The sequence below is a fragment of the Tachysurus fulvidraco genome, chromosome 11 (assembly GCF_022655615.1).
Source record: "Tachysurus fulvidraco isolate hzauxx_2018 chromosome 11, HZAU_PFXX_2.0, whole genome shotgun sequence".
NCBI classification, from domain to species: Eukaryota; Metazoa; Chordata; class Actinopteri; order Siluriformes; family Bagridae; genus Tachysurus; species Tachysurus fulvidraco.
Genome location: NC_062528.1, coordinates 20,702,456 through 20,729,955, shown reverse-complemented (window position 1 = coordinate 20,729,955; position 27,500 = coordinate 20,702,456). Strand labels below are relative to the sequence as shown.

At 39.0% G+C, this 27,500-nt stretch overlaps 1 protein-coding gene across 1 annotated transcript in view; it reads right to left on the bottom strand.

Moving 5' to 3' along the window:
• Window positions 1-27,500, bottom strand: part of nlk2 (nemo-like kinase, type 2) — an 85,092-nt gene that overhangs the window by 37,573 nt on the left and 20,019 nt on the right. The window contains exons 2-3 of the mRNA XM_047820434.1: window positions 10,174-10,303; window positions 8,823-8,878 (exon numbers count right to left, since the gene is read on the bottom strand). Of these exons, the coding sequence (XP_047676390.1) occupies window positions 8,823-8,878; window positions 10,174-10,303 (186 nt within the window). The remainder of the gene's footprint in view (window positions 1-8,822; window positions 8,879-10,173; window positions 10,304-27,500) is intronic.

Genomic DNA, 27,500 nt, shown 5'->3' with positions numbered 1-27,500 from the left:
ATTTTGTAGGCGTAGTCACGTTTGTTACTCGCTGGAGCATCATTGTGACGAATGTCGATGTAGATCGATGTGAAAGTCGCATCAAATCCGTCTTGGGTGTTCACACTGCGGCCACATTGGAAAAAAATCAGATTTGGGTCTGATTCAGGACCACATATGGAAGTGGAGTGTTCACACTACTCCTGAAGAAGTCTGACCTGGTCACTTGACCCCAAAAGAAATCAGATTTGGGCCACTTTGACCACGTTCACACTGCAGGGCTTATCGCTCAATTCGGATATTTTGCTCAGATCTGATTTTTTTTTGTTTGGCTGTTCACATTACCATTTAAAATGTGGCCTGTATCAGATACCGGTGTGAACTGTTCGCGGTTTCGAACTGACCTGCATGTGCAAATGAACGCTAACGATGACGTCACACGCAGCACGCCGTTGCGCTAAAGAGTTGGCGAGGTTATGGAGGGAGTATTGTGATGTATTCAATGTAAACATTATGAGCTGGTTCACATAGCCACTTTATATAACATTCTTAACACACACACGTTACCAGTCACGTTTGTGTCATGTTGTGCCGGCAAAAACGCAGCAAAAACGTGACTGGTAACGTGTGTGTGTTAAGCAAAAAAAAGTCTTCGCCCGGTGCATAATGCTGACGAATGTCGATGTAGATCGATGTAAAAGTCGCATCAAATCCGTCTTGGTTGTTCACACTGCAGCCACATTGGAAAAAAATCAGATTTGGGTCTGATTCAGGACCACATATAGAAGTGGCCAGATCTGAGTGTTCATACTACTCCTGAAGAAGTCTGACCTGGTCACTTGACCTCCAAAAAAATTGGGCCACTTTTACCTGCAGTGTGAACGTGGCCAGTAAGAGTTCGAAGAGTCCGATCCGATCTCGACCCGGTTGGGGGTCTGTCTGTCTGACGTGCTGGACAAACGAATCCGATCCAGAGAAAACGAACCTCACAACTTACAGAGGTTTTGGTGCAAGATACCAAGACACCTTCAGAGGTCTTGTGTAGTCCGTACCTTGATGGGTTTTAATGCTACCGCGGATTTATTTATGTGGTTTATATATGTACTGATGTAAGAAACTGAAAGTTACGAGAGTTGCTTTTAGACAGTCTGAACGTCTACGCTGGATCTGAACCCTGATTTCAACCAGGGATCAACAACCAGGCATCGTAACACAACTGTAGCCAAAACATAAGGACTGGCCTTGATGTTCCAATACTTTCGAAGGGGAACGTATATACATTGTAGACATGTAAATATTGAGTGCTTGGGCAGAAATCCATGTCTTATTGGTTGTTTTTTTTTTTGTAATGTCTGTGTCTGTCGGTCTGAACTGATTAATAAGCCATCGTCCATTTTTTTAACACGGTTGAATATTCTGTTTTATAATTTACTCTGATTTTAGTTTGTACATCCATCCATTTATTTTACTTCTACTACTTTAAAACTTTGAAACCTTAAACATTTTATTGTTGCTATACTTCTTGTAAAGCTGCTTTGAGAAAACGTGAATTGTTAAAAGCGCTAGACAATAAATTGAATTGAACATTGAATTTCTTCATTTGTTTAGCGAGTGCACGATCGTCATCGTTCGGCTTGTTCGCTACATAAAACAGTCGAGTTTAAACACAATGCAGAGTCTCTTAAGCGTCAGATGATGATGTCCAGTCTAAATATACCTTAAAATACTGTAATTAATTAAACAACTGTTTAAGGACAGATTTATAGTCATCTAAAAAAAATAATCTTATAAAATTACCACGAGACATCAGCATAAAATTTATAATCCTCTAAGTATCCTTAATAATCCTAAGGCTCGTCTGCCTTCTAGCTGAATTTTATTTTATTTGTAACTATAGCTATTTTTTTTTTATAACTAGTGAAAAATATTGAACCTGAATTTTAAATGTCCTGGATTTATTAAACATAAAAAATTTTTTGTACATTATAATTTTCTCTGAATTTTCTTATTTTTATTTCTGAATTTTCTTCTTCCTGAAGAATAAAAAACGTGCACTTCTAAATATTAACAATAATAATAATAATAATAATAATAATAATAATAATAATAATAATAATAATAATAATAATAATAATAATAATAATAATAATGGTATCTTCATACATTCACCAATATTTAAGTTGGAATTAGTCAAACTGATTTTTTTTTACTATGCAAATATAATGGAGGTAATTTTTCAACCAGAATTTTTAACTGAAGGTAGATCGTTCAACTACCTTTCTGCTCTCTCATTTATTTATTAAACCTAAATTCACTTATGACCTGAATTTCTGACCATGGATTGGTCACTAATCAAACTTAAAATGTAAACTATTTAACTTAAAGAGCTTGAATTTTCTACTACTGAATCCACTGCACTGGATTTTTATGCTAGCTGAATTACCTGAAATTTCCTCTGATTTTTTCTTTTGTGTGTGTGTGTGTGTGTGTGTGTGTGTGTGTGTGTGTGTGTGTGTGTGTGTGTGTGTGTGTGTGTGTGTGTGTAATCAGACTTTTGTTCTGACTGAATTTATTAAACCTAAATTCTCCAGTGTCTGAATTATTCAAACCTGAATTTTCTACTAAATAAAAAGTATTACAAAAACGACATTTTCTCTTGAAGACATTTTTAAAATCTAAATTTTCTACTGCCTGAATTTACTGAACTGGAAATTTTAACTACCTAAATTTATCCGATCTGCCTTTTCTGCTAAACAAATTTACTGAACCTGAAATTTCTAATGAATTTCTTTAAACCTGAACTTTCTGCTATCCTAAATCTGGAACTGGAAATTCTTTGAAATTTTGAGGCTAGATTTTTCACCTGCAAGATATTTAATTTCTAAAAAAACAAACTAATTAACATTACAGATTTAACCCTAGACTACACTTTTAATCCAAAACATTCTACAACTAAAATTCCTATTATACTTTACCTTCTGCTGTCAATTAGCTAAGAAACTAAACCAGACTTTGTTTTAAGAAATCTTGTACTTTAAATATTTCTTTCAAGTTAAAAATTCTAATGTTTTTGTTTTTTTTAAACTCAAAGTTAAAATTAGCCATAAACATGATTCTATGGTAATCTTTTGGGGTGGAGGTTCTAGTGAATGTGATTCAGTGCCACAGCAGGATGGAGGTGTGAGCTCTAGAGCCCTGACAGACTGAATCCCTGAGCTACAGTTAGAACTAATAATAGCATCATATTGCATCAGCCACCGTCTGATTTTTAGCGTCTGTGTGCACGGGGTCAGTGGACTAAAGAGGACCGAAGTCTTGCTGATAAAATCCAGAGAAACGAGGACCTCTGTGAAAGAGCCGACCGTAACGCTGGATTTAAAGCTAAATGTGAATGAGGAGTGACTAAAGGTGCCAAGGAGAAACAGGGGACGTGTGTGTGTGTGTGTGTGTGTGTGTGTGTGTGTGTGTGTGTGTGTGTGTTTATATCTTGGTATACAAAATATAAAAAGGACACAGGGATTAAAACCACCTGACAGTTTCGACCTTGTGAGAACATTTGCTGGTCCCTGGAGGAAAACGGCTTTTAATAGAATTAATCATGGTGTTAATCGTACGGTTAATTAGGTTCGGTCGTAGTCGTGTCAATCTAGGGTCCTCATAAGTATAGCAAGTTTGTGTCGGGGTTTAAAATACTAAACGTGGCCAAATTATGTTCTTTAGAATACTGAGGCTTAGTATTGTGTTCAGGTGTATTATTAGTTCACTATAGTGTGTGTGTGTGTGGGGGGGGGGGTGGTAGAGAGAGAGAGAGAGTTATGACCTTGGGATGACCTTTTAATCTTTATCTTTTTTTTGTTCAGGTAAAATGGAGCTAATATATTTACACCTGGATACCGAGGTCACTTAGGGTCAAGTGTAGGCACAGTGTTAATTATCTACAGTGATGATTATGTTAGAGGAAGGTGTGTGTGTGTGTGTGTGTGTGTGTGTGTGTGTGTGTGTGTGTGTGTGTGTGTGTGTGTGTGATTCAAGCATCCTTTGTTTTAAAAAAGAGAAGAGCAAGTGCGAGCTCCGATGGGGGAGGATGTAAATATCTCATCCCTGAGGACCCCAGATACAGAAACACACACGCAAGCAGAGTGCGAATGTGAACACCCCCCCCACACACACACACACAGGTTGCACTCCACCCACAGACCCACCCATACACACACACACACACACACACACACACACCTCCCCATGCTGAACCCCACCTACAGCAAGACCAGGACCAAACCTGTGTTGTAACAGACATCTGGACTGAAATCCACCCAACAAAAGAAACACAACAGGAAGAAGATCAAACACACAAGTGCACAAAGACACAAGTGCACAAACACACAAAGTGCACAAACACACAAGTGCACAAACACACCAAGTGCACAAACACACAAAGTGCACAAACACACAAAGTGCACAAACACACAAAGTGCACAAAGACACAAGTGCACAAACACACAAAGTGCACAAACACACAAAGTGCACAAACACACAAGTGCACAAACACACCAAGTGCACAAACACACAAAGTGCACAAACACACAAAGTGCACAAACACACAAAGTGCACAAACACACAAAGTGCACAAACACACCAAGTGCACAAACACACCAAGTGCACAAACACACAAAGTGCACAAACACACAAAGTGCACAAACACACAAAGTGCACAAACACATCCATCCATCCATCTTCTACCGCTTTATCCGGGACCGGGTCGCACAAACGCACAAACGCACAAACACACAAAAACTTTGTGAAATACAAAAAAAGGTCAACATTAGCCTTAATGACCTCCTGGAAGGAGCAAAGCCGGGAAAAAGAATGAGTTCTTGTACAGGAAGGAAATGTGTAGAGATTAAACAGAACCATCCATCACTCGGGTGAAACACAATCAGCACCACTGCATAAGAGCCAGACGGAGCAATCATTACAACAAAAACACTAAATGCAGCGCCATCGTCACTCGCTCCGAAAAGAAAGAAAGAAATTACAAAAAAAAAAAAAAAGCAGAGGGTTGGAGTAAGAAACGGAGCTGTGTTCAGCAGCAGCAGTAATTAGTCTGAAACAAGGAGGAGATGTAGCTGCAGAGTAACTACATTATTCACATTCTTACTGTCCAACAAGCAGGAGGAGGAGACGGAAAGAAGGAGTTCTGCTATGTGAAGATTTACAACATAAACAGACCCATCTTCTACATCTACATGTCTTACATCTTCTACATCTACATGTCTTACATTTTCTACATCTACATGTCTTATATGTCTTACATCTTCTACATCTACATGTCTTACATCTTCTACATCTACATGTCTTACATCTTCTACATCTACATGTCTTATATGTCTTACATCTTCTACATCTACATGTCTTATATGTCTTACATGTCTTACATCTTCTACATCTACATGTCTTATATGTCTTACATGTCTTAAATCTACATGTCTTATATGTCTTACATCTTCTACATCTACATGTCTTATATGTCTTACATGTCTTACATCTTCTACATCTACATGTCTTATATGTCTTACATCTTCTACATCTATATGTCTTATATGTCTTACATCTTCTACATCTACATGTCTTATATGTCTTATATGTCTTACATCTTCTACATCTACATGTCTTATATGTCTTACATGTCTTAAATCTACATGTCTTATATGTCTTACATCTTCTACATCTACATGTCTTATATGTCTTACATCTTCTACATCTACATGTCTTATATGTCTTACATGTCTTAAATCTACATGTCTTATATGTCTTACATCTTCTACATCTACATGTCTTATATGTCTTACATCTTCTACATCTATATGTCTTATATGTCTTACATCTTCTACATCTACATGTCTTACATCTTCTACATCTACATGTCTTATGTCTTACATCTTCTACATCTACATGTCTTATATGTCTTACATCTTCTACATCTACATGTCTTACATGTCTTACATCTTCTACATCTACATGTCTTATATGTCTTACATCTTCTACATCTATATGTCTTATATGTCTTACATCTTCTACATCTATATGTCTTATATGTCTTACATCTTCTACATCTACATGTCTTATATGCCTTCCATCTTCTACATCTACATGTCTTACATGTCTTACATCTTCTACATCTACATGTCTTATATGTCTTACATCTTCTACATCTACATGTCTTATATGTCTTACATGTCTTACATCTTCTACATCTACATGTCTTATATGTCTTACATCTTCTACATCTACATGTCTTATATGTCTTACATCTTCTACATCTACATGTCTTATATGTCTTACATGTCTTACATCTTCTACATCTACATGTCTTATATGTCTTACATCTTCTACATCTACATGTCTTATATGTCTTACATGTCTTACATCTTCTACATCTACATGTCTTATATGTCTTACATGTCTTACATCTTCTACATCTACATGTCTTATATGTCTTACATCTTCTACATCTACATGTCTTATATGTCTTACATCTTCTACATCTACATGCCTTATATGTCTTACATGTCTTACATCTTCTACATCTACATGTCTTATATGTCTTACATCTTCTACATCTACATGTCTTATATGTCTTACATCTTCTACATCTACATGTCTTATATGCCTTACATCTTCTACATCTACATGTCTTATATGTCTTACATCTTCTACATCTACATGTCTTATATGTCTTACATGTCTTACATCTTCTACATCTACATGTCTTATATGCCTTACATCTTCTACATCTACATGTCTTATATGTCTTACATGTCTTACATCTTCTACATCTACATGCCTTATATGTCTTACATCTTCTACATCTACATGTCTTATATGTCTTACATCTTCTACATCTACATGTCTTATATGTCTTACATCTTCTACATCTACATGTCTTATACGTCTTACATGTCTTACATCTTCTACATCTACATGTCTTACATGTCTTACATCTTCTACATCTACATGTCTTATATGTCTTACATGTCTTACATCTTCTACATCTATATGTCTTATATGCCTTACATCTTCTACATCTACATGTCTTATATGTCTTACATCTTCTACATCTATATGTCTTATATGCCTTACATCTTCTACATCTATATGTCTTATATGTCTTACATCTTCTACATCTATATGTCTTATATGCCTTACATCATCTACATGTTCTACATCTCTATATCTTCTAAATGTTCTACATCTACGTCTTACATTTTCTTCATCTTTTACATAGTCTACATCTTCTACATCTTCTAAATGTTCTACATGTCCTCCATCTTTTACATCTTTTAAATGTTCTACATCTTCTACATCTTTTACGTCTTCTACATGTCCTACATCTTCTAATTGTTCTACATCTACATGTCTTGCATCTTCTAAAAGTTCTACATTTTCTACAAGTCCTACATGTCTTACTGTGGCCTACAACGTCTACCGATTTACAGCTGGAGACAATCAACAAAACAGACACCGTCATCCTCATAAGCAGGTTTTTAAAAATCAGCTTTAAACATTACTTCACTTTTTCTTTTTCCAATTTATTTTTGTTTACAAAATTGTATGATTCCATCCACCTATCTATCCATTCTCCCACCAATCTACCTATTCATCCATCCCTCCACCCATTAATCTACCCATCTGTTGACACCCATCCTCACTGTTCCATATTTTATGAACATCTTGGACATATTTGGTTTACTTGCTCCACTCCAGGCTGCTGTCCCATTGAACTCCTCCCATACAACTCTGAAAGCAATCGTGTTCCCAGATAAACAATAAAACAGCTTTTTTTTTTTTTCAAATTTAATTCTAGGTTTTGTTTTTAATTTCTAAGTAACAACCAAACGTCCTCGGAATGTGTGTAAATCTGGCACGGAAAATACAGTGTGATTAAAAAACACACAGAAGCTCTCAGTGTAAGAAGCGGAATGTTGGACTATAAAGAAATCCATATTAAAGCAATATTTTTATACAAAGTGAACACACACACACTCACACACACCGTGAACACACACCCAGAGCAGTGGGCAGCCGTTTATGCTGCGGCGCCCGGGGAGCAGTTGGGGGGGTTCGGTGCCTTGCTCAAGGGCACCTCAGTCGTGACCGGCCCGAGACTCGAACCCACCCCTTAGAATTACGAGTCAGACTCTCTAACCATTAGGACACGACTTATATTATATCATCAGATGGGGCTGCACATCACGGGTTCCGTCCCTCAGCTCAGCCTCTTGAAGGCTCGAACAGACTTAACATCAGGAAGCTCTACAGTATCAGACTCCACAATCCTAAAGAAGCTAGAGCAACATGGCGAGACCACGGTGAATTATCCACAAACGGTGGATTGTTCCAGGCCATGAGCACAGGTCTGGTCACACGGCATGAGCTCCAGCTAAAAATACAGAGCCGAGGAAAACGCGGCGCTCTCGTTAACACGGGCTTTTTGTTCCTCGTTGTGTAAAGCTTTAAAACTTGTTAATTCATGCAAAAGCATTCACACAAAGGAAAAAAACAGCGTTGTGTTTCGATGAGCCTTTAAAATATCAGCTAAAATGGTTAAAGAGTGGGAGTTGGGTGTAATTTCCTGATTAAGCAATATGACGGATTAAAATGGGAATAACTGCAGAGCTGAGAGAGAGAGAGAGAGAGAGAGAGAGAGAGAGAGAGAGAGAGAGAGAGAGAGAGGAGATAAAGAAAGAGAAAGACAAAAAGAGATAGAGAAAAAAAATGAAGGAAAGAACAAAAAAGAAAAAGAAAAATCTCCTGCTTGCTTTAAACCCTGACTGTTAGGATACATTTCCTCAAAGTAGTCAATGTGAGGAGGCTGCAGGATGTCCAGAGCTGACAGGACCTGTGAGAGAGAGAGAGAGAGAGAGAGAGAGAGAGAGAGAGAGAGAGAGAGAGAGAGAGAGAGAGAAGGGGGGGGACAAGACCACAGGGTAAACAGCAGTGTTGACAATGAGCACAGACACTGACACTAACCTTCACGTGACATCAGCCTGAACGAGATCACACACACACACACACACACAAGCATGCACACACACACACACACGAGCATGCACACACACACACACACACACACACACACACACACACGAGCATACACACACAAACACGAGCATGCACACACACACACGAGCATGCACACACACGAGCATGCACACACACGAGCATGCACACACACGAGCATGCACACACACGAGCATGCACACACACGAGCATGCACACACACACACACACACAAGCAAGCACACACACATACACACACACACACACGAGCATGCACACACAGACGCACACACACACAAGCATGCACACACACACACACACACACACACACACACACACACACACACACACACACACACACACACACACACACAAGCATGCACACACAGACGCACACACCTGTACAGTCAGATAACAGCATACAAGAAAATAAAATAAAATGTGCACGCAAGAAAGAAATCAAGACAGACAGACAGACAGACAGTCAGACAGACAGACAGGAAGACAGACAGACAGACAGACAGACAGACAGGCAGACAGACAGACAGGCAGACAGACAGGCAGACAGACAGACAGACAGGCAGACAGACAGGCAGACAGACAGGCAGACAGACAGGCAGACAGACAGGCAGACAGGCAGACAGACAGACAGGCAGACAGACAGGCAGACAGACAGGCAGACAGACAGGCAGACAGACAGACAGACAGACAGACAGACAGACAGGCAGACAGACAGGCAGACAGACAGACAGGCAGACAGACAGGCAGACAGACAGACAGACAGGCAGACAGACAGACAGACAGGCAGACAGACAGGCAGACAGACAGGCAGACAGATAGGCAGATAGAAAAATCTGACAGACAGACAGACAGACAGACAGACAGGCAGACAGACAGGCAGACAGACAGACAGACAGACAGGCAGACAGACAGGCAGACAGACAGGCAGACAGACAGACAGGCAGACAGACAGGCAGACAGACAGGCAGACAGACAGATAGGCAGACAGATAGGCAGACAGACAGACAGACAGACAGGCAGACAGACAGGCAGACAGACAGGCAGACAGACAGGCAGACAGACAGACCAAACAGCAGACGGCAGCCTCGTGTCCGAGCGTCTGAGAGAACTCACATTGTCGTGCTTGAAGAAGCAGAGCATTTTCAGCTCACGGAAGACCCTCTTACAGGAGACGAGGTTCTGGAAGACGTTGGGCATCTTTTTGAGGGCCACACGTTTACCGTCGCGGGGGTCAGTCACAGACCTGAGAGAAGAGAAGAGAAACAGAAAGCAGATCAGAGTCGGTTCCTCAAGCGTGAAACCCAAGTGGACTTTAATGTTCTCCTCAGCCGAGTCTGATGTTCTGCTTTTATTATCAGTGAGTCTGATCCTCGGTCAGAGAACCTCATGCTGCTGAACACAAAAAATAAATTCATCATCTCTCTGCTTTAATCACGCCGCTGACGAGGAACTGAAAGGTCAGCACAAATCAGTTCCAGGCGCACGGATCCAGTTCCAGCTTTTTATTACACCATTCAGTTTCTCTAACCTGTGTGGAAGCAGCGATCAGAGGGGTCCAAGCACTTTACCAACACAATAATAAACTGTACTGGTTCTGTAAGTTTGCTGCACGTTGCCATGGTTACCGAGTTACATTTACATTTATGGCATTTAGCAGACACCCTTATCCAGAGTGACTTACAACTGAGCAACTGAGGGTTAAGGGCCTTGCTCAGGGGCCCAGCAGTGGCAGCTTGGAGGACCTGGGGTTCGAACCCATGACCTTCTGATCAGTAGCCCAACACCTTAACCACTGAGCTACCACATCTCCACTGATACTAATGCTAGCTACTGAATTTGCTGCATTTTTGCATAGATTTTGAAATCAGAAATTCCAACTTTTAATGAAAATCCTGGATCGGATTATTATGGATTATATCAGGTTATTTTCCAGAATTTAGGCATTTTGACCTTTTTAAGTCTGCAGTGCGAGGAAACAAAGAGAAGCACGAATCACCTCTCATTAGCAGCCAAGAAATTTTTATCATGTCTTATTTGTATAAAATTAATCTCTTGGTAAACTTGCCCCGCCCACTTGGTGTGGCAACAATCACACACCTTCATTTGCAGGAAATAGAAATAAAGTTTTCATTGAGATTAGCTGAGGCATGCTACATGGCTGTATAGGTTAATCTTAAAAAAAAAGTTTATGCTAAATGACAGGCAGATTATCTTGTCTACAATAAAGACGTCAGTCCTACAGGAAAGCAAACGCGACAGAGGCTACTTTCATGACGATCAAAACACGCACTGAAAATCCTCAGAAGGCTAATATCTGGAGCGTCGCATCATGACGCACCTCGTCACAGGTGTTATGGAACATCTCAAGCTACAAACAATCCTCAGGTTCCTTCCTGCTGCTAATCCGAGACTCCAGCTGGGAGCCGCGGCGAGCGTTAAACTCCCGCATCCACCGTGATGCCACACAAGTGACAGCTCTGTGCCAGCTCGGCGCTAACGACAACTCTGACAACATCAGCCGTCTGATATTTCAGATCGGTACACGCAAGACTGCCAGGCGGAGAAAGCTGTCTATGAGGAAGCCTGAGTCAAATCCCGCAGAAATAACGGCTTTAGTGACGACACGATGTCGGAGAAGCGAGACGGCGGGGAGCTGAAAGCAGAAAAACGAATTATACCAGAGCGCAGATGAAACGATCGCAAGGCTGCAAAACTCAAACCTGATGGAAAAAAAACCATCTGTAACGTAGAAAATTGAGTGTAATCTTCTACAACAGATCATCAGGCTACTGTTCATTAGTAGCATTAATATTAACAGCTAATCATTTAGAGAGCTGAAATGGTTTCAATCCATGTCTAGGCATTTGGAAGGAATGCTGAGTATATCATTTGTTAAAACAAACAAGTAAACAAATAGTTTTCATACTTCTGGCAAATTATTTTGGTTCTTTCAAGAAATCAACGCTCATATGCTGTGATGTGCAAAAGTATTCAACCCCAAGGAATCAATCAGATTTTTTGAATAACATATACCGAAATTCAAATATTCTTCCTGTTCGTATGAATGGATGGATGGACGGACGGGCGGATGGTTGAATAGGTGGATGGCTAGATGGATGGATAGATGGTTGGCTGGATGGGCAAATGGATGGTTGGCTATGATGTATAGATGTACAGATGGATGTATGGAAGAAATGTTGACTATCTTTATGGTTGAATGATAAATGATGGATGAATTAATGGTTGACTAGTTTGATTGTTGAGCGGGTGGATGGATGGATGGAGGGATGGATGGATGGATGACTAGTTTGATGGTTGAATGGATGGATGGATGGATGGATGGATTAATGGTTGACTAGTTTGATGGTTGAACAGGTGGATGGATGGATGGATGGATGGATGTATGGAGGGATGGATGACTAGTTTGATGGTTGAATGGATGGATGCATGGATGGAGGGATGGATGAATGGATGGATGGATGGATGGATGGATGAATTAATGGGTCACTAGTTTGATGGTTGAACAGGTGGATGGATGGATGGATGGATGACTAGTTTGATGGTTGAATGGATGGATGGATGGATGGATGGATGAATTAATGGTTCACTAGTTTGATGGTTGAACAGGTGGATGCATGGATGGAGGGATGGATGACTAGTTTGATGGTTGAATGGATGCACGGATGGAGAGATGGATGACTAGTTTGATGGTTGAATGGGTAGATGCATGGATGGAGGGATGGATGACTAGTTTGATGGTTGAACAGGTGGATGGATGGATGGATGGATGGATGGATGGATGACTAGTTTGATGGTTGAATATATGGATGCATGGATGGAGGGATGGATGACTAGTTTGATGGTTGAATGGATGGATGCATGGATGGAGGGATGGATGACTAGTTTGATGGTTGAATGGGTGGATGGAGGAATTCTTGAATTAGTTTACGAATGGATTGAGTGACTGGTGTAAGTAATTCATGTGATCATGTTTACAAATCTAAGCTAAACCTACATCAGCACCTGGAGCAGAATGATGAGGCCAGACCCAGATGTATTTATAGGGATGGCTGCTTCTACCATGACAACAAAAAGGAGAGAATATATCTGGACTTGATGACCAACCATGTTCCTAAAGATCCTCTTTCCTACAAAATCCAGCTCTAATCCATCAGGAAAATAATCCAGCTAATGGAGTTGTCTGCTAATCTGGACGTAATAATCCAGGTGCTGCTTTAAGATACTTTATGCTCTCATCTAAAACCTTGTGAAGGTCAGAGAAGTTCTGCTGTTCAGCATTAGAATGTTCAGAATAGAGATGGGAGAAAATATCACACAGTATCTCAATCGTTTACTGACACTGAAGTGAACCAGAACATTTCGGGGCCAAGACGCCGCAATTAGAACAATAATATAATAGTACAGAATCTCAAGCCCTTAAAAATATGCCTTACTTATTAATATTTAAAACACACACACACACACACACACACACACACACACACACAGTATATATATATATATATATATATATATATATATATATATATATATATATATATATATATTATATACACACACACACACACACACACACACACACACACACACACACAGTATATATATATATATATATATATATATATACACACATACATACACACACACACACACACACAAATAAACACACACACACACTGAATAAATCACTTCAATTATAATCTATGTTTTATATGCTTTGGGTCCTGAAAATGACACTAATAATTTTTCCGACTGTCATATTAAACATCAGAATTTCTTTATTTTCAATTATGATTTCATACACAGACTGAGCAGCCTAAATGAAGTTTTTTTTGTTTGTTTAATTCCTTTCCTATTCTAATTTCCATTTTATGCACTGCAAATGTTCTAGTTTTTAAATAAAAATAAAAATCTTTTATTTGTCCGACCATAAAATTATAAATAAATAAATAAATAAATAAATAAATATTTTTTTAAAAATTAAGTGTAAACAAATTGCTGCTATAGTTTATGGTGTGATTTCACACAACAGGCAGATATTTTTTGAGCAACTCTTATTCTTGTCTTCAAACAAGCAGCTAAAACATTTCTTATACAACATTTCTGTATAAACGTAACGCTTCCTACTTCCTGTTTGTCGCCTTGTTCGATGCTAACTGGCTGCTTCATGGGAAGGAACAGGTTTGGTGCGCAGTGACCCACGAGAAGGTGATACTGAACTGTTTATTCAATCTACTGGCAAAACATTGATTGGCTCCATAAATAATTAACTGTGAACGTCTCGAGGGGTTTCACCAGGATAACCCAGACCCCCCCTAACCCACCCCACACACACACACACACACACACACGAACAGAGCCTGGTGAATTGAGATGAGCTGGATTAGAGCGTATGGAGAGGAGGGAGGAGACGGAGAGAGATGGAGCAGATCTCAGCAGGATCTTCTCCAAAGTATTCCTGAGCCAGCGTGAAGGAGGAAGTGAGTGAATGCCCTGTAATTAAACTCGTTAAAGCCACGACACAGGACGACAGAACGATCGACAACTCGACTTCCCTCTGCGTCATCCCTCGGTGATAACGTCTCGGGAGATGAATCATCAAAAGCAGATTATTCAAGCACTTTAAAACGATTCTCCCCTGGAAAAGGTCCAGATGAAAGCTCAAGGATCGAACGTAAAAACATCTGCTTTGAATCATTCAGCACAGGAAGCAGACACGGTTCCCGGTGAAGGCAAACGAACTTAATTGTAAAACACAAGCTCGGATGAATCACACCTCCGTCACTGCCATGTAGGTCAGGGGGAACATTAAGGCCGAGCGTTTGTGAAACGGCAAGCGATGACGATCTCGGACGCAAACGCAGAAGGACACGAAAACGTTTCGAACATTGTAAGGTTGCGTCGACTCCGACGCAAACGCACCGCTTTCAGTAACATCGCAAAAATCAGACACAGAGTCACCGAAAGTTGTGGATTCGTACCCGATTTATATTTAGTCCCGCCTACAAAAAAGGTATAAATCTTCCAATAACGCAGCTCAGCCACTGCAGCACATTTCGTCTTACATGAACAGATGAGAGCTTTTCGCAAAATGGCCATTAACACGATCTCAGAAATCGCAGTCACTATTAATGTGATATCATGCTACATATACAGTACAGACCAAAAGTTTGGACACACCTTCTCATTCAAAGAATTTTCTTTATTTTCATGACTATGAAAATTGTAGATTCACATTGAAGGCATCAAAACTATGAATTAACACGTGGAATTATATACATAACAAAAAGTGTGGAAAAAAATGACCCCAAACACACCGCCTGTGTAAGGGCTATTTGACCATGAAGGAGAGTGATGGGGTGCTGCACCAGATGACCTGTGAAAAACTACACTACACAATACTACACAATGACACTACTACACAATGACACACTACTACACAATACTAGACAATGACACTACTACTACACAATGACACTACTACACAATACTAGACAATGACACTACTACACAATGACACACTACTACACAATACGGCACAATGACACACTACTACACAATACTAGACAATGACACACTACTACACAATACTAGACAATGACATTACTACACAATACTAGACAATGACACACTACTACACAATACGGCACAATGACACTACTACACAATATGACACAATGACATTACTACACAATACTAGACAATGACACTACTACACAATATGGCACAATGACAATAATACACAATACTAGACAATGACACTACTACACAATATGGCACAATGACACTACTACACAATACTAGACAATGACACACTACTACACAATATGGCACAATGACAATAATACACAATACTAGACAATGACACTACTACACAATACCAGACAATGACACACTACTACACAATATGGCACAATGACACTACTACACAATACCAGACAATGACACACTACTACACAATATGGCACAATGACACTACTACACAATACTAGACAATGACACACTACTACACAATATGGCACAATGACAATAATACACAATAAGATGACCTGGCCTCCACAGTCACCGGACCTGAACCCGATCGAGATGGTTTGGGGTGAGCTGGACCACAGAGTGAAGGCAAAAGGGCCAACAAGTGCTAAGCATCTCTGGGAACTCCTTCAAGACTGTTGGAAGACCATTTCAGGTGACGACCTCTTGAAGCTCATCAAGAGAATGCCAAGAGTGTGCAAAGCAGTAATCAGAGCAAAAGGTGGCTACGTTGAGGAACCTAGAATATGACATATTTCAGTTGTTTCACACTTTTTTGTTATGATCTAAATCTTCTCTGTGAATGAGACGGTGTGTCCAAACCTTTGGTCTGTACTGTACCGACTGTTTACACACTCGACTGTAGTACATACTCGACTCGACTCTACTACACAATGACACTACTGCACAATACTAACCAATGACTCACTACTAGACAATGACACAATACTAGACAATACTACACAATGACACACTACTACACAATACCAGAAAATGACACACTACTACACAATGACACACTACTACACAATACCAGAAAATGACACACTACTACACAATGACACCACTACACAATATTCGACAATGACACACTACTACACAATACCAGAAAATGACACACTACTACACAATACCAGAAAGACACACTACTACACAATGACACTACTACTACACAATGACACTACTACACAATACCAGAAAGACACACTACTACACAATGACACCACTACACAATATTCGACAATGACACACTACTACACAATACCAGAAAATGACACACTACTACACAATACCAGAAAGACACACTACTACACAATGACACTACTACTACACAATGACACTACTACACAATACCAGAAAGACACACTACTACACAATGGCACCACTACACAATACTAGACAATGACACACTACTACACAATACTAAACAATGACACACTACTAGACAATGACACACCACTACACAATACTAGACAATGACACACTACTAGACAATGACACACCACTACACACTACTAGACAATGACACACCACTACACAATACTAGACAATACTACACAATGACACACCCCTACACAATACTAGACAATGACACACCACTACACAATACTACACAATGACACACTACTACACAATACTACACAATGACACAATACTACACAATGACACACTACTACACAATACTAGACAATGACACACTACTACACAATACTACACAATGACACAATACTACACAATGACACACAACTACACAATACTAGACAATACTACACAATGACACACCACTACACACTACTACACAATACTAGACAATGACACACCACTACACAATGACACAATACTACACAATGACACACAACTACACAATACTAGACAATACTACACACTACTACACAATACTAGACAATGACACACCACTACACACTACTACACAATACTAGACAATGACACACTACTACACAATACTACACAATACTAGACAATGACACACCACTACACACTACTACACAATACTAGACAATGACACACTACTACACAATACTACACAATGACACACCACTACACACTACTACACAATACTAGACAATGACACACTACTACACAATACTAGACAATGACACTACTACACAATACTAGACAATGACACACTACTACACAATACTACACAATGACACACTACTACACAATACTACACAATGACACACTACTACACAATACTAGACAATGACACACTACTACACAATACTACACAATGACACACTACTACACAATACTACACAATGACACACTACTACACAATACTACACAATAATACACAATGACACACCACTACACACTACTACACAATGACACACTACTACACAATACTAGACAATGACACACTACTACACAATACTAGACAATGACACACTACTACACAATACTAGACAATGACACACTACTACACAATACTACACAATGACACACTACTACACAATACTAGACAATGACACACTACTACACAATACTACACAATGACACACTACTACACAATACTACACAATGACACACTACTACACAATACTACACAATACTACACAATGACACACCACTACACACTACTACACAATGACACACTACTACACAATACTAGACAATAGTAGATCGTCACAGTGGAGGTGGAAACTAGGCAGATTTCTTCATGGCCGTGGAGCCGAGTCCTTAGCGTGATGAGACACAAAGCTGTTGAAGGCTGCTGCTGGAGTTGGTGCTAAAGAAAGCAGTAGAGTTGGAGGTGTCTTGGCTCTGCTTTTCATGCCGCTGGCTTGCAGCACACTGACTCACTCCTCGCTGTGAGGAATAGAAGAGAAAAGTTTTCCGAGGCTCAGCCAAAGCTCAGGAAGCTCCAAAGTGTGGGACGATGGTGTGCAAACAAGCGAGAGAAAATCCTCGGGTTCTCCTGTCATGCTGTTCGGAGGAGATAGCCTCCTTCTGCCGTGCCTCCGAGCACATCGATTGTTCCTGGCTAAATCTGTAACCTGCATCACAGACACACTGTCCAGACCTGCTCGGATCGATATGGCACAGACTCGCAGAGAGACTCGAGTCGTGTCGAGCGACGATCCGTGCGAGCCAGGCCGAGGCGAGCCAGGCCACTTTTACAGCTTTTTTCCCTTTTGTTAATATTTGACCGTCTGTTACTGATACTGAGAGACAAAAGCAAACTCTCTAAACTATAATTTGTGAGCCGCTGAAGAGGAACGAAGGAAGGAAAGGTCACTTCACTGTGTTATTTATTGATAAGAGTACCACTTTGAGCCGCCAGCTCACGCCGCTGCCGTATATACACGAGATCTCACGCTGCCGATCGGACCGGAGCGACCCGAGCCGCGCCGCCCACGCTGGACTTCTTCATGACTGGATCTGATTAGCGCATATTAACCTCTGTGGGAAAGGTAGGAAGAGTAATAACTACTCAACGACGGTACACGCTGTGCAGGCCTGCGTGTGGGAACGGTTAACCTGGTTACCATGGTAACAGCTTAATGTGAATGGGGGCAAATAAAGCTTGTTTACAGAGAATTTCTCTCTTTTTTAAAACGTACTGGATTATTTCACACAGATCACAGCGGGACTTGAGACAAAAGAAACAGACACAACATGTTGCTTAGATCTTAAGCCAGAAGGTCTGAAGGAAACAAATTACTTTAGGCGGAAACTTTAGCCGGAAAACGTGAATCTCATTTCTATAGCTCTCTCATATAAACAGGAAATTTTCACGTCACGCCGAACGTTCCTGAGATCGACCCGGGATTTGTTCCGGATCGGACGTGTTGCTGAAATAAAACCCTGTGTCCTTGAAGACGTCCTTGAATTTAGAATCAAAGTCTTTTTCCAAACAAAGTCTTTCCATAACAATATAAAGAATAAAGAATAAATCTGTTTGTACGCAAAATGAGGCCCGATTTCATCCATCTAATGTATCGGAGCATAAAATAAAAGAAATCGTGATGGGATTAAACACGAGATAATTAGTATAATAGTGTTTTTCTATTTTATTCTGTTTATTTTCCCTCATAGGCAGGTATCAGGGTTCACACACACGGCCCGGTCGTCATCTCCGTGGGTAAAATCTTGATGCTTGGTGGTTCGGCCGTCACGTCACGGGGGACGGACATAAAGAGAATTTCAGAGACTCCGACTCTTTGATGGAAGCGGCTCGGGATAACACAGTGGCTGCAGTGTTTCTGAATCCTTTTTCCTCATTCACTTTGATTCGACTAATTAATCCAGACAGTGCACTGCGTTTAACCTCCGAGCGCTTCACCGAAACAGGTACACCTTACTCGTCGTTAGCGGCGACCTCGTTAAACATGCCGTCCGTGTTAAAAAAAAATCATCCTCGGGATGAGAGGCATGTTGGATTAAAGAGGAACGGATTAGCATACGCCTGCATAATGAACGGAAAACACGGCGGGGCTCGTGGCGAGATCTGGAGTCCCCTCACGTCTCGCCTGACACACTTACAGCGGCGCTTTGAACAAGGAGGCAGTGTGAGGCGGATCACAGAAAACTTCAAGAAAAAAAAAACGGATTAAAATTATTTACTCGGTTTGATCAAACACAAGAAGATTTGAGAAAAATGCGGACAGACTTGCGGCATTAGCGCCATTCTAAGACTTGCGCCATTCGCCGTTCTAAGAACCAGAATGTCGCCATAACGAAACCTGAACATTAGCTTGCTCTGTCCGTTCACACCACAGCTACCGAGTAAAAGCTAATGCTTTAGACAAACTAGCAAGCAGCAAAGAAACTTTAGTCCCTACTTGTATTTATTTCCTTTTACTGAGGTTTCATCTTCTATTATTTCCAACTTTTCCCAGAGAGATAAAAAAAAAAAAAAAGAACTAGGAGATTGTTGGTGGCTCTGGTGAGTGTATGTAGCATAGTATAATTAGCTTGATTCGCTTGATTATTCTGCTAACGAAGCTAGCACAAAGCTGAGCATGTCCGATTTTATTTAGTCAGGTTATAAAGTTCTCTCATCGGAAATAAAAAAAAAAAAAAGAAACAATACAGGCCACGCCCGCACTCGTCAACGGAAAAAGTGCTGCTACAAGCTACACGAACGCAGGACGACCGACATAAAGTAACGACGTCTGTTCGATCTTGTCGCTTTTGCTAGCTCACGCTACCTCACTGTACAGCTGAACACTCAGAGATAGCAAGCAGAGTTAAAATCCTTATGCTACTTCTGCTGCTTGCTAGCTGTACATTAGCTTTCACACCCCTATTTTTATCTGTGGGGTAACAAGAGCGCTAGCTAGTGGGTGTTTCTCACAAAAAAAAAAAAACTGCTGCAGTCTCTCACTGGAAAAGTTTGCACATATTTTTCTAAAAGCGCAGCATTTTCTTTTCTTTTTTCTTTTTTTTTTTTTAGATCCACTAGTTCCCCCCACCCCCCCAGACTTTTCTGTGCATCGGTGTGACGAAGCGCTAACTGGCTAACTTCCCTCTTTAGCAAACAGGCACTCGTGATCGTCTTTAGACGGTCTTTTTATAGTCTTTTACCACATAGCACGTTTGAATGCTAGACTGTAGTGTTGTACACTGTATCTACCCCACAATCCCCAGCTGTATCGAGATCCGAAGCTTCCGCCAATCATTTACAAGGTGACTGCGGATTCAGGTCGTTGACCCAGTTATGTGAAAAATGAGACGCGTTTTATTTCTCACGAGCGCGCCCTCAGCCGTGTTTTAAATACGTGTGATCATGAGATGAGGGATTGTGCTGCTAAATCCACCTTCGACGTAACGCCGTATATATTAAAACCGAAGAGCTCCGTGCTCCTTTTCCCCGACATGAAATCGGCCCATAAAGTAGATTATAAAAGATAAATTTAGTGAGGAAGTGTGACAGAGATGCGAGCGGTCAGAGTCTGAACCCATCATAAAGCTCTGCATAACCCGACAGTAGAGACATGAAGGCTGACTATTCGGATTCTGAGCTTTGACTCCGATTTACAACACATTCACTGCATAGGAGCGTCTTTGGGGAAAACTGGTGATCGTCAGATAAAAAGTGTTTTATATTAACTTTAACGTGACAGGAAGTGAAATGTTTTCATGAAATACCATGAAGAGCCTGGGCTTGTATATAATGAACCGAATTAACCTCAGAAGATTCACTAATAAGTAAATATGTAAATAAATGAATAAATAAATATACATTTTTAGTTATTTCAAGAAATTGTTAAACGATACTTAAAAATAAGTAAATAAATAACTAAAATTACTGCCTTTATGAATCTTTTGTTGTTTTGCATAATTCAAAAAAATTACATTAGATAGTAAAATTGCTAAAACTGTTTAAAAAAAATAAAATAAAATAATAATCAATTCTAAACCTCCAATATATGTGGTTTATGGATGATTTTATTCTTTTTAAAATATATAAAAGCATCCTATATGTTCAGGGGAAAAAAATTGTAGGTAGTAAAAAAAAAAAGGTAAGTTACTGTAAACCGACCAGAAGTATAGTGAAAAAAAATTATTCGACGTCTCCTGAAGTGTTTTATTCCTCTTACGGCATAGAAATGTCGGATTTATTTCGATGCCATTTCATTCATTAACACAGAACACGTCGCTCGCTCGCTCCGTTACGGCAGCGAAGATCGATCGGTTCTCTCTCGTTTAAAGTTAAAACAAAACAAAAAAAAATTAAAAAAAATTGGAATAAAAAAAAATTAAATCTCTATACATGTGCAGCTGATGTTTAGAAAACGAATCAACATTTTCTGACCAATCACAGTCCAGAACTCGATACAGCTCAACAATAAAAATCTTATGAAACTTAGAATGTTAAACATAGAACAATTTCAAGAAATAATATCTGCGAAATCTGTGAACACTGTGAGAGCGAGCTACTACCTGGCGAGACGTTGCCGTGGCACTGCACTTTTTACCCCTGCTAGGTACCCCGTGACTCGCACACAGCGATACTCTGATTCACTTATCGTGCCGCGGCAGAGAAACAATGCAACACAAGAATGAGGGAGAATCACACAGCTGTAAATATTACTGCACTAAGAGGTGCTTGTTCTAATGATGAGAGCACGAACAGAGCGACAGATAAGAGTCCATTAGCTTATCATCCGTTATTATCTACTTTAGAAGCCGTTCGACTTGGCTACATGCTGCCGGCTACACCGCCGCACTTTTCTTCTTTATTTTTTTACAACAGCTTCAGAAAGTCACTCGTTCAGCAAAGCATTTCCATTGATAAGAAAATTCTAGGAATAAAAAGTGTTTTTATTAAATGACTTCTGCACAAACAATTTAACTTGCTAACTAATTATCTTCAGAACACACATCAGGTTTTTTTTATAAATGACTTGTCGAGATATTAATAATATCAACATTTCCTGCAATGTGTTTTATAGGATGAAAATTCTAAACTGTACCTATTTTTTAAATACATATAAAACTTTCACAAAGTAGAAATTCAGAGGTTTTTACTGTTAATTACCAAAAAATAAATAAATAAATAAATCAAAATTCTGAATACGATTGCTATTTAAATCAAATGGCCACAATATATAAATAAAAACTGACTAGCAAAATACAATGTTAAATTATTTAATATAAAATAAAATACCTAATATAAATTTACCTATACAAAAAAAAATAAATAAAAATCCTATAACCACAACAGCATAAAAAAATCACATCTTTAATACACAATGATCTTTAATAATTGATCTAAAAAAATTTTCTAATAATCTAATTTAAATAAGTTATCAAAACAAAAATATACATCTTACTAATTACATTTATTACATATTTATAAATATATCTATTTAGCAAATATTTTCATTCTACCATTAAGTATAGGAATTAGAACTTTTAATAACGTTACTTCTGTTAAGTTAAACCTGTAAAATAAGTAAATAAATAAATGAGGTAAAAACTCTTAGCTAGCCTAATCCCACTAATTAAATGAATTAAATATTTAACTTCTATCAATCAAATATTTCCATGTAACATTCAGAAACATAAATCTTTGAATAAAGTTACATCTAGTAAGCTAACCCTATTAAACAAACCTTACATTTAAAATAAATATTTAAAAAACACTAAACTGAGCTGTAATTCTAGCAGAATTTTCAGATATTTAAATATATTCAGAATCTTAACTTTAGATTAAAATACAAACGTGGACTCGTTCTGATTCAAATAAGTAATCAAAACAAAAATATACATCTTACTAATTAAATTTCGTACATATTTATAATTGTATGTATCTATTTAGCAAATATTTTCTTTCTAACATTAAGAATTTTACTTCTGGGCTTGACTTGATTTCATGGCATTTTTGTCAAAATAATTTTTAGTTCATATTTTAAATCTAGACCTTTTAGATCCTGTCGCTCACTTTCCTCATGTCCTGGCGGTTGCTTTATCTTTTTATATATCTAATGTGTTTTTTTCTACCTGAATAAATAAAGCCCAGTTTCAGCTACATACACGGACATAAAAATGTTTACTGAGTTTTAAGATTTAAATGTATGCAATATGCGACAATAAGAGACCTAAGCTAAAGATAAGGAATGGTATAGACCGGGCATCACTAAATGGCGGACAGCGGTCCGGATCCGGACCGAGTGACTGGTCTGCCCTGACCCGTTAAAATTCTAATATCATATTAAGCATCTCCTTATTATAATCTAATATAAAATATATAAGCTCTTTGATATTAATAAAAAGATAAATCTTTCGTTCATGCGCAGTTAATCTAGTTATTATTACGACAGGAGTGTCATCAAAAGCCGAGCCAAAAACAGATTGTTTCTGTTCCATACTCCAGAACAGAAGGTGGCAGTAATGCACCTAATTACGCTGACAGGACAATTAAGATTAAAACTGCTGGCAGGACAGTTACATGCCCATTTCTCTCAGTAGGAACGGAAGATGGAAAGGGAGTAAGGAGAGGTGGAAAGGAGAGAGGAAAAAGGGAGCTGCTCAAAGCTCTGCACTTTTCTTTTATTCAGTAAATTCTGCCCCGTTCTATTTTACCTGAAATGTTCTTTTGCCTAAAGTTCCTGTGTTATTAATGTAGTTAATGTTTAAAAAAGGGGCAACTCAAAAGTCTTTGGTTTAATTTTTTTTCTTAAAGATTAAAAGCACTTTTATTTTATTCAGAAGATTCTGAATGTTTTACATTACTTGAAATCTAGGCCCTAAGTTCAGGCTGCACAAAGCTGTGTTTGTACTTTTTATTTATTCTATTCAGAAGAAATTCAGTGTCTGTTGTCTGTTACTTGACATGTAGTAAAGACAACTACAGGATTGTTTTCCATTTAAGTGCCAGACAAGTTCAGACTTTAAAAACACTTGAAATTTAACAATAAATGATATAGAAATGTATGTGTGTTATTGATTTTATTAACATGAGCGTACACTGTTTTAAGTGACAATATAAGATTCGGACCTTTGCTGGGAGGAAATTTTAGTAACTGGACCTCTTTGGATTTTAATTGTATACCCCTGGTCTAGAGTTTAGCATGTTTATTTTCCACGTGTACGCTCTTCCATATAGGACACACCACTGACCAGAAACTCACCAGATGAAACTTGTTACGGTACAAAGGTATAACACACAAATCTTTAGAAACTGTAGCAGCTTCTTTTCATACCGAGCTACAGAGAATGAACATTTGTTCTTGCTCGCTCGCGCACGCGCACACACACACATACACACACACACACACACACACGGCTACTGCTGTCAGGATTGATCAGTTGAAGACAAAAGAAGCTGAAAGGGAATATGGCAGGTAATGGATTATACCATGACTCCTTTTGTTCAGCAAACTGAAGAAAAAAAAAACCAACGTAGAAAAAAAACCCCTAAAACAAAACAAAAAGAATGAACAAATTGTCATTTGAAGACTTCAGCAGGAAGGAATTAGTGTCAAATCCGTAATAAAGTAATCAGTCGGTAACGACTCGGACTCGTTAGTTCCTCGGGAGCTCAATTCCACAGTTCCACTCGACAACAAAGTGTTGTATTAAGGACATTATTAACATTGACATTATTTCCTGTCCAGTGTCACCCAAATGAGGATGAGGTTCACTTCTGAGTCTGGTTCCTCTCAAGGTTTCTTCCTCTTCCATCTAAGGGAGTTTTTTCCTCGCCGTTATCACCTCAGGCTTGATCATTATAGATAAACTTTAGAGATAAATAAGAAATTTAAATTTTAAAGTTTCTATACTTCTGTAAAGCTGCTTTGAGACGATGTCTGTATATAAATTCTAAATAAATTGAATTTAATATAATGTGTGAAATCCGTTCTGTGTTCTTTACATGCTCTTTTATAACCGAACCAAAGAACGGAGTTTGTCTGCCTTCGAACCGTAAGAGCACCAGATCGACGTAAATGAACCGAGAAACATCGACTGTTCGTTTTTGTTCATCCATCATGACGTGCTGAGGAATTTTCTGAACCTGAACCTTCTTCAACCCCTGAGCTGAGAATTAAACCCCCAACGCTGGTGTTAAGTAACAGACTCATCACCACTGCACTGCTCTATGTAACACTGGAGTTATTCTGTACTTCACATCAGCACCAACATCTGGAGAGATCTCACACTGTAACTGCTTACGGTGACACGGATGAAAATAAATCGTGACATCCACAAATTTATTTCTTATTAATTATAATTATTATTCTTATAATTCATACACACAGAGAGACAGAAATAATTATTATTCTTATTATTTATTTTTATTTACACCACATCTGAGCAGGAACACATGCCACTGGATGTCACTGTAAACAGGCTAAAAAGAAATAAATACAGATTATTTTAACGTCCCCAAAAATTTATGAATTCAAAATGCAGAATTTATTGAAATGCATCATTTGGTGATTGACAGGTTTATCTTCTTGTTTTGTTACAGCATCAGTCAAACCCTTCTGAGTTAGTAAATGTGTCCGAAGTAACGCAGGTAAACTATAGCAAGAAATACTCAGGCTAGAGGAAGAGGAAGAAGAAGAAGGAAGAAGAGGAAAAGGAGGAGGGAAAAGAGGAAAAGGAGGGAGGAAAAGAGGAAAAGGAGGAGGGAAAAGAGGAAAAGGAGGAGGGAAAAGGAGGAGGGAAAAGAGGAGAAGGAGGAGACGACTAAGTCCATCCCTATTTATTAGCTAATATTTCTCACTGCCAGATTTCATTCAATTGTTTAATAATAAAAAAAATATCCTGATTTCTTATTTTAGCTCTTCAAGAGAGACAACAATGAGAGGATGATGAGGGAATTGTTACAGCTGCTATAACTCATCAGTGAACACTGCCACTTCGCTGTACATGGTTAAAAAAAAGAAGGAAAAAAAAAGAAAGGTGGTTTAAGAACAAAAGAAGTTTGTCATTTGTCGTTTGGAGACGAATCCGTTCTGGTGTGTTAGGAGGATGTCAGCTGGAGGAGCCTTCACCCTGTCGCTGAGTATTAGACCAGAGCAGCAGGTCTGAGGCTGGAACAGGACTGAGAGCAGGGTTTCATGCACAAATCTCTTTCACATAGCAGCAGGTCATTTAATCCACCACACATTCCTCATGGTGCTCTCTCCACTCCCTAAAGCCCCACTTCTGTGTGTGTGTGTGTGTGTGTTGCCCCCAGGTAAACCCTCACAAATAGGATCAGCCATATGGCCAATTTAGAAAGAGGGATTTTCAAGATGGACGTAAAAGAAAAGACAGCATGATGGTTATCTGAGCTTGGAATAATGAGTAGAGGCAACCGGCTACACAACAACCTGAACTGATCTACTGTGATGGACTCGTCACTGAAGATCTTCTAAACACTTCTGTACATTTTCAGAGGAAGTGTTAAAACTAGCTCGAGTGTTTTT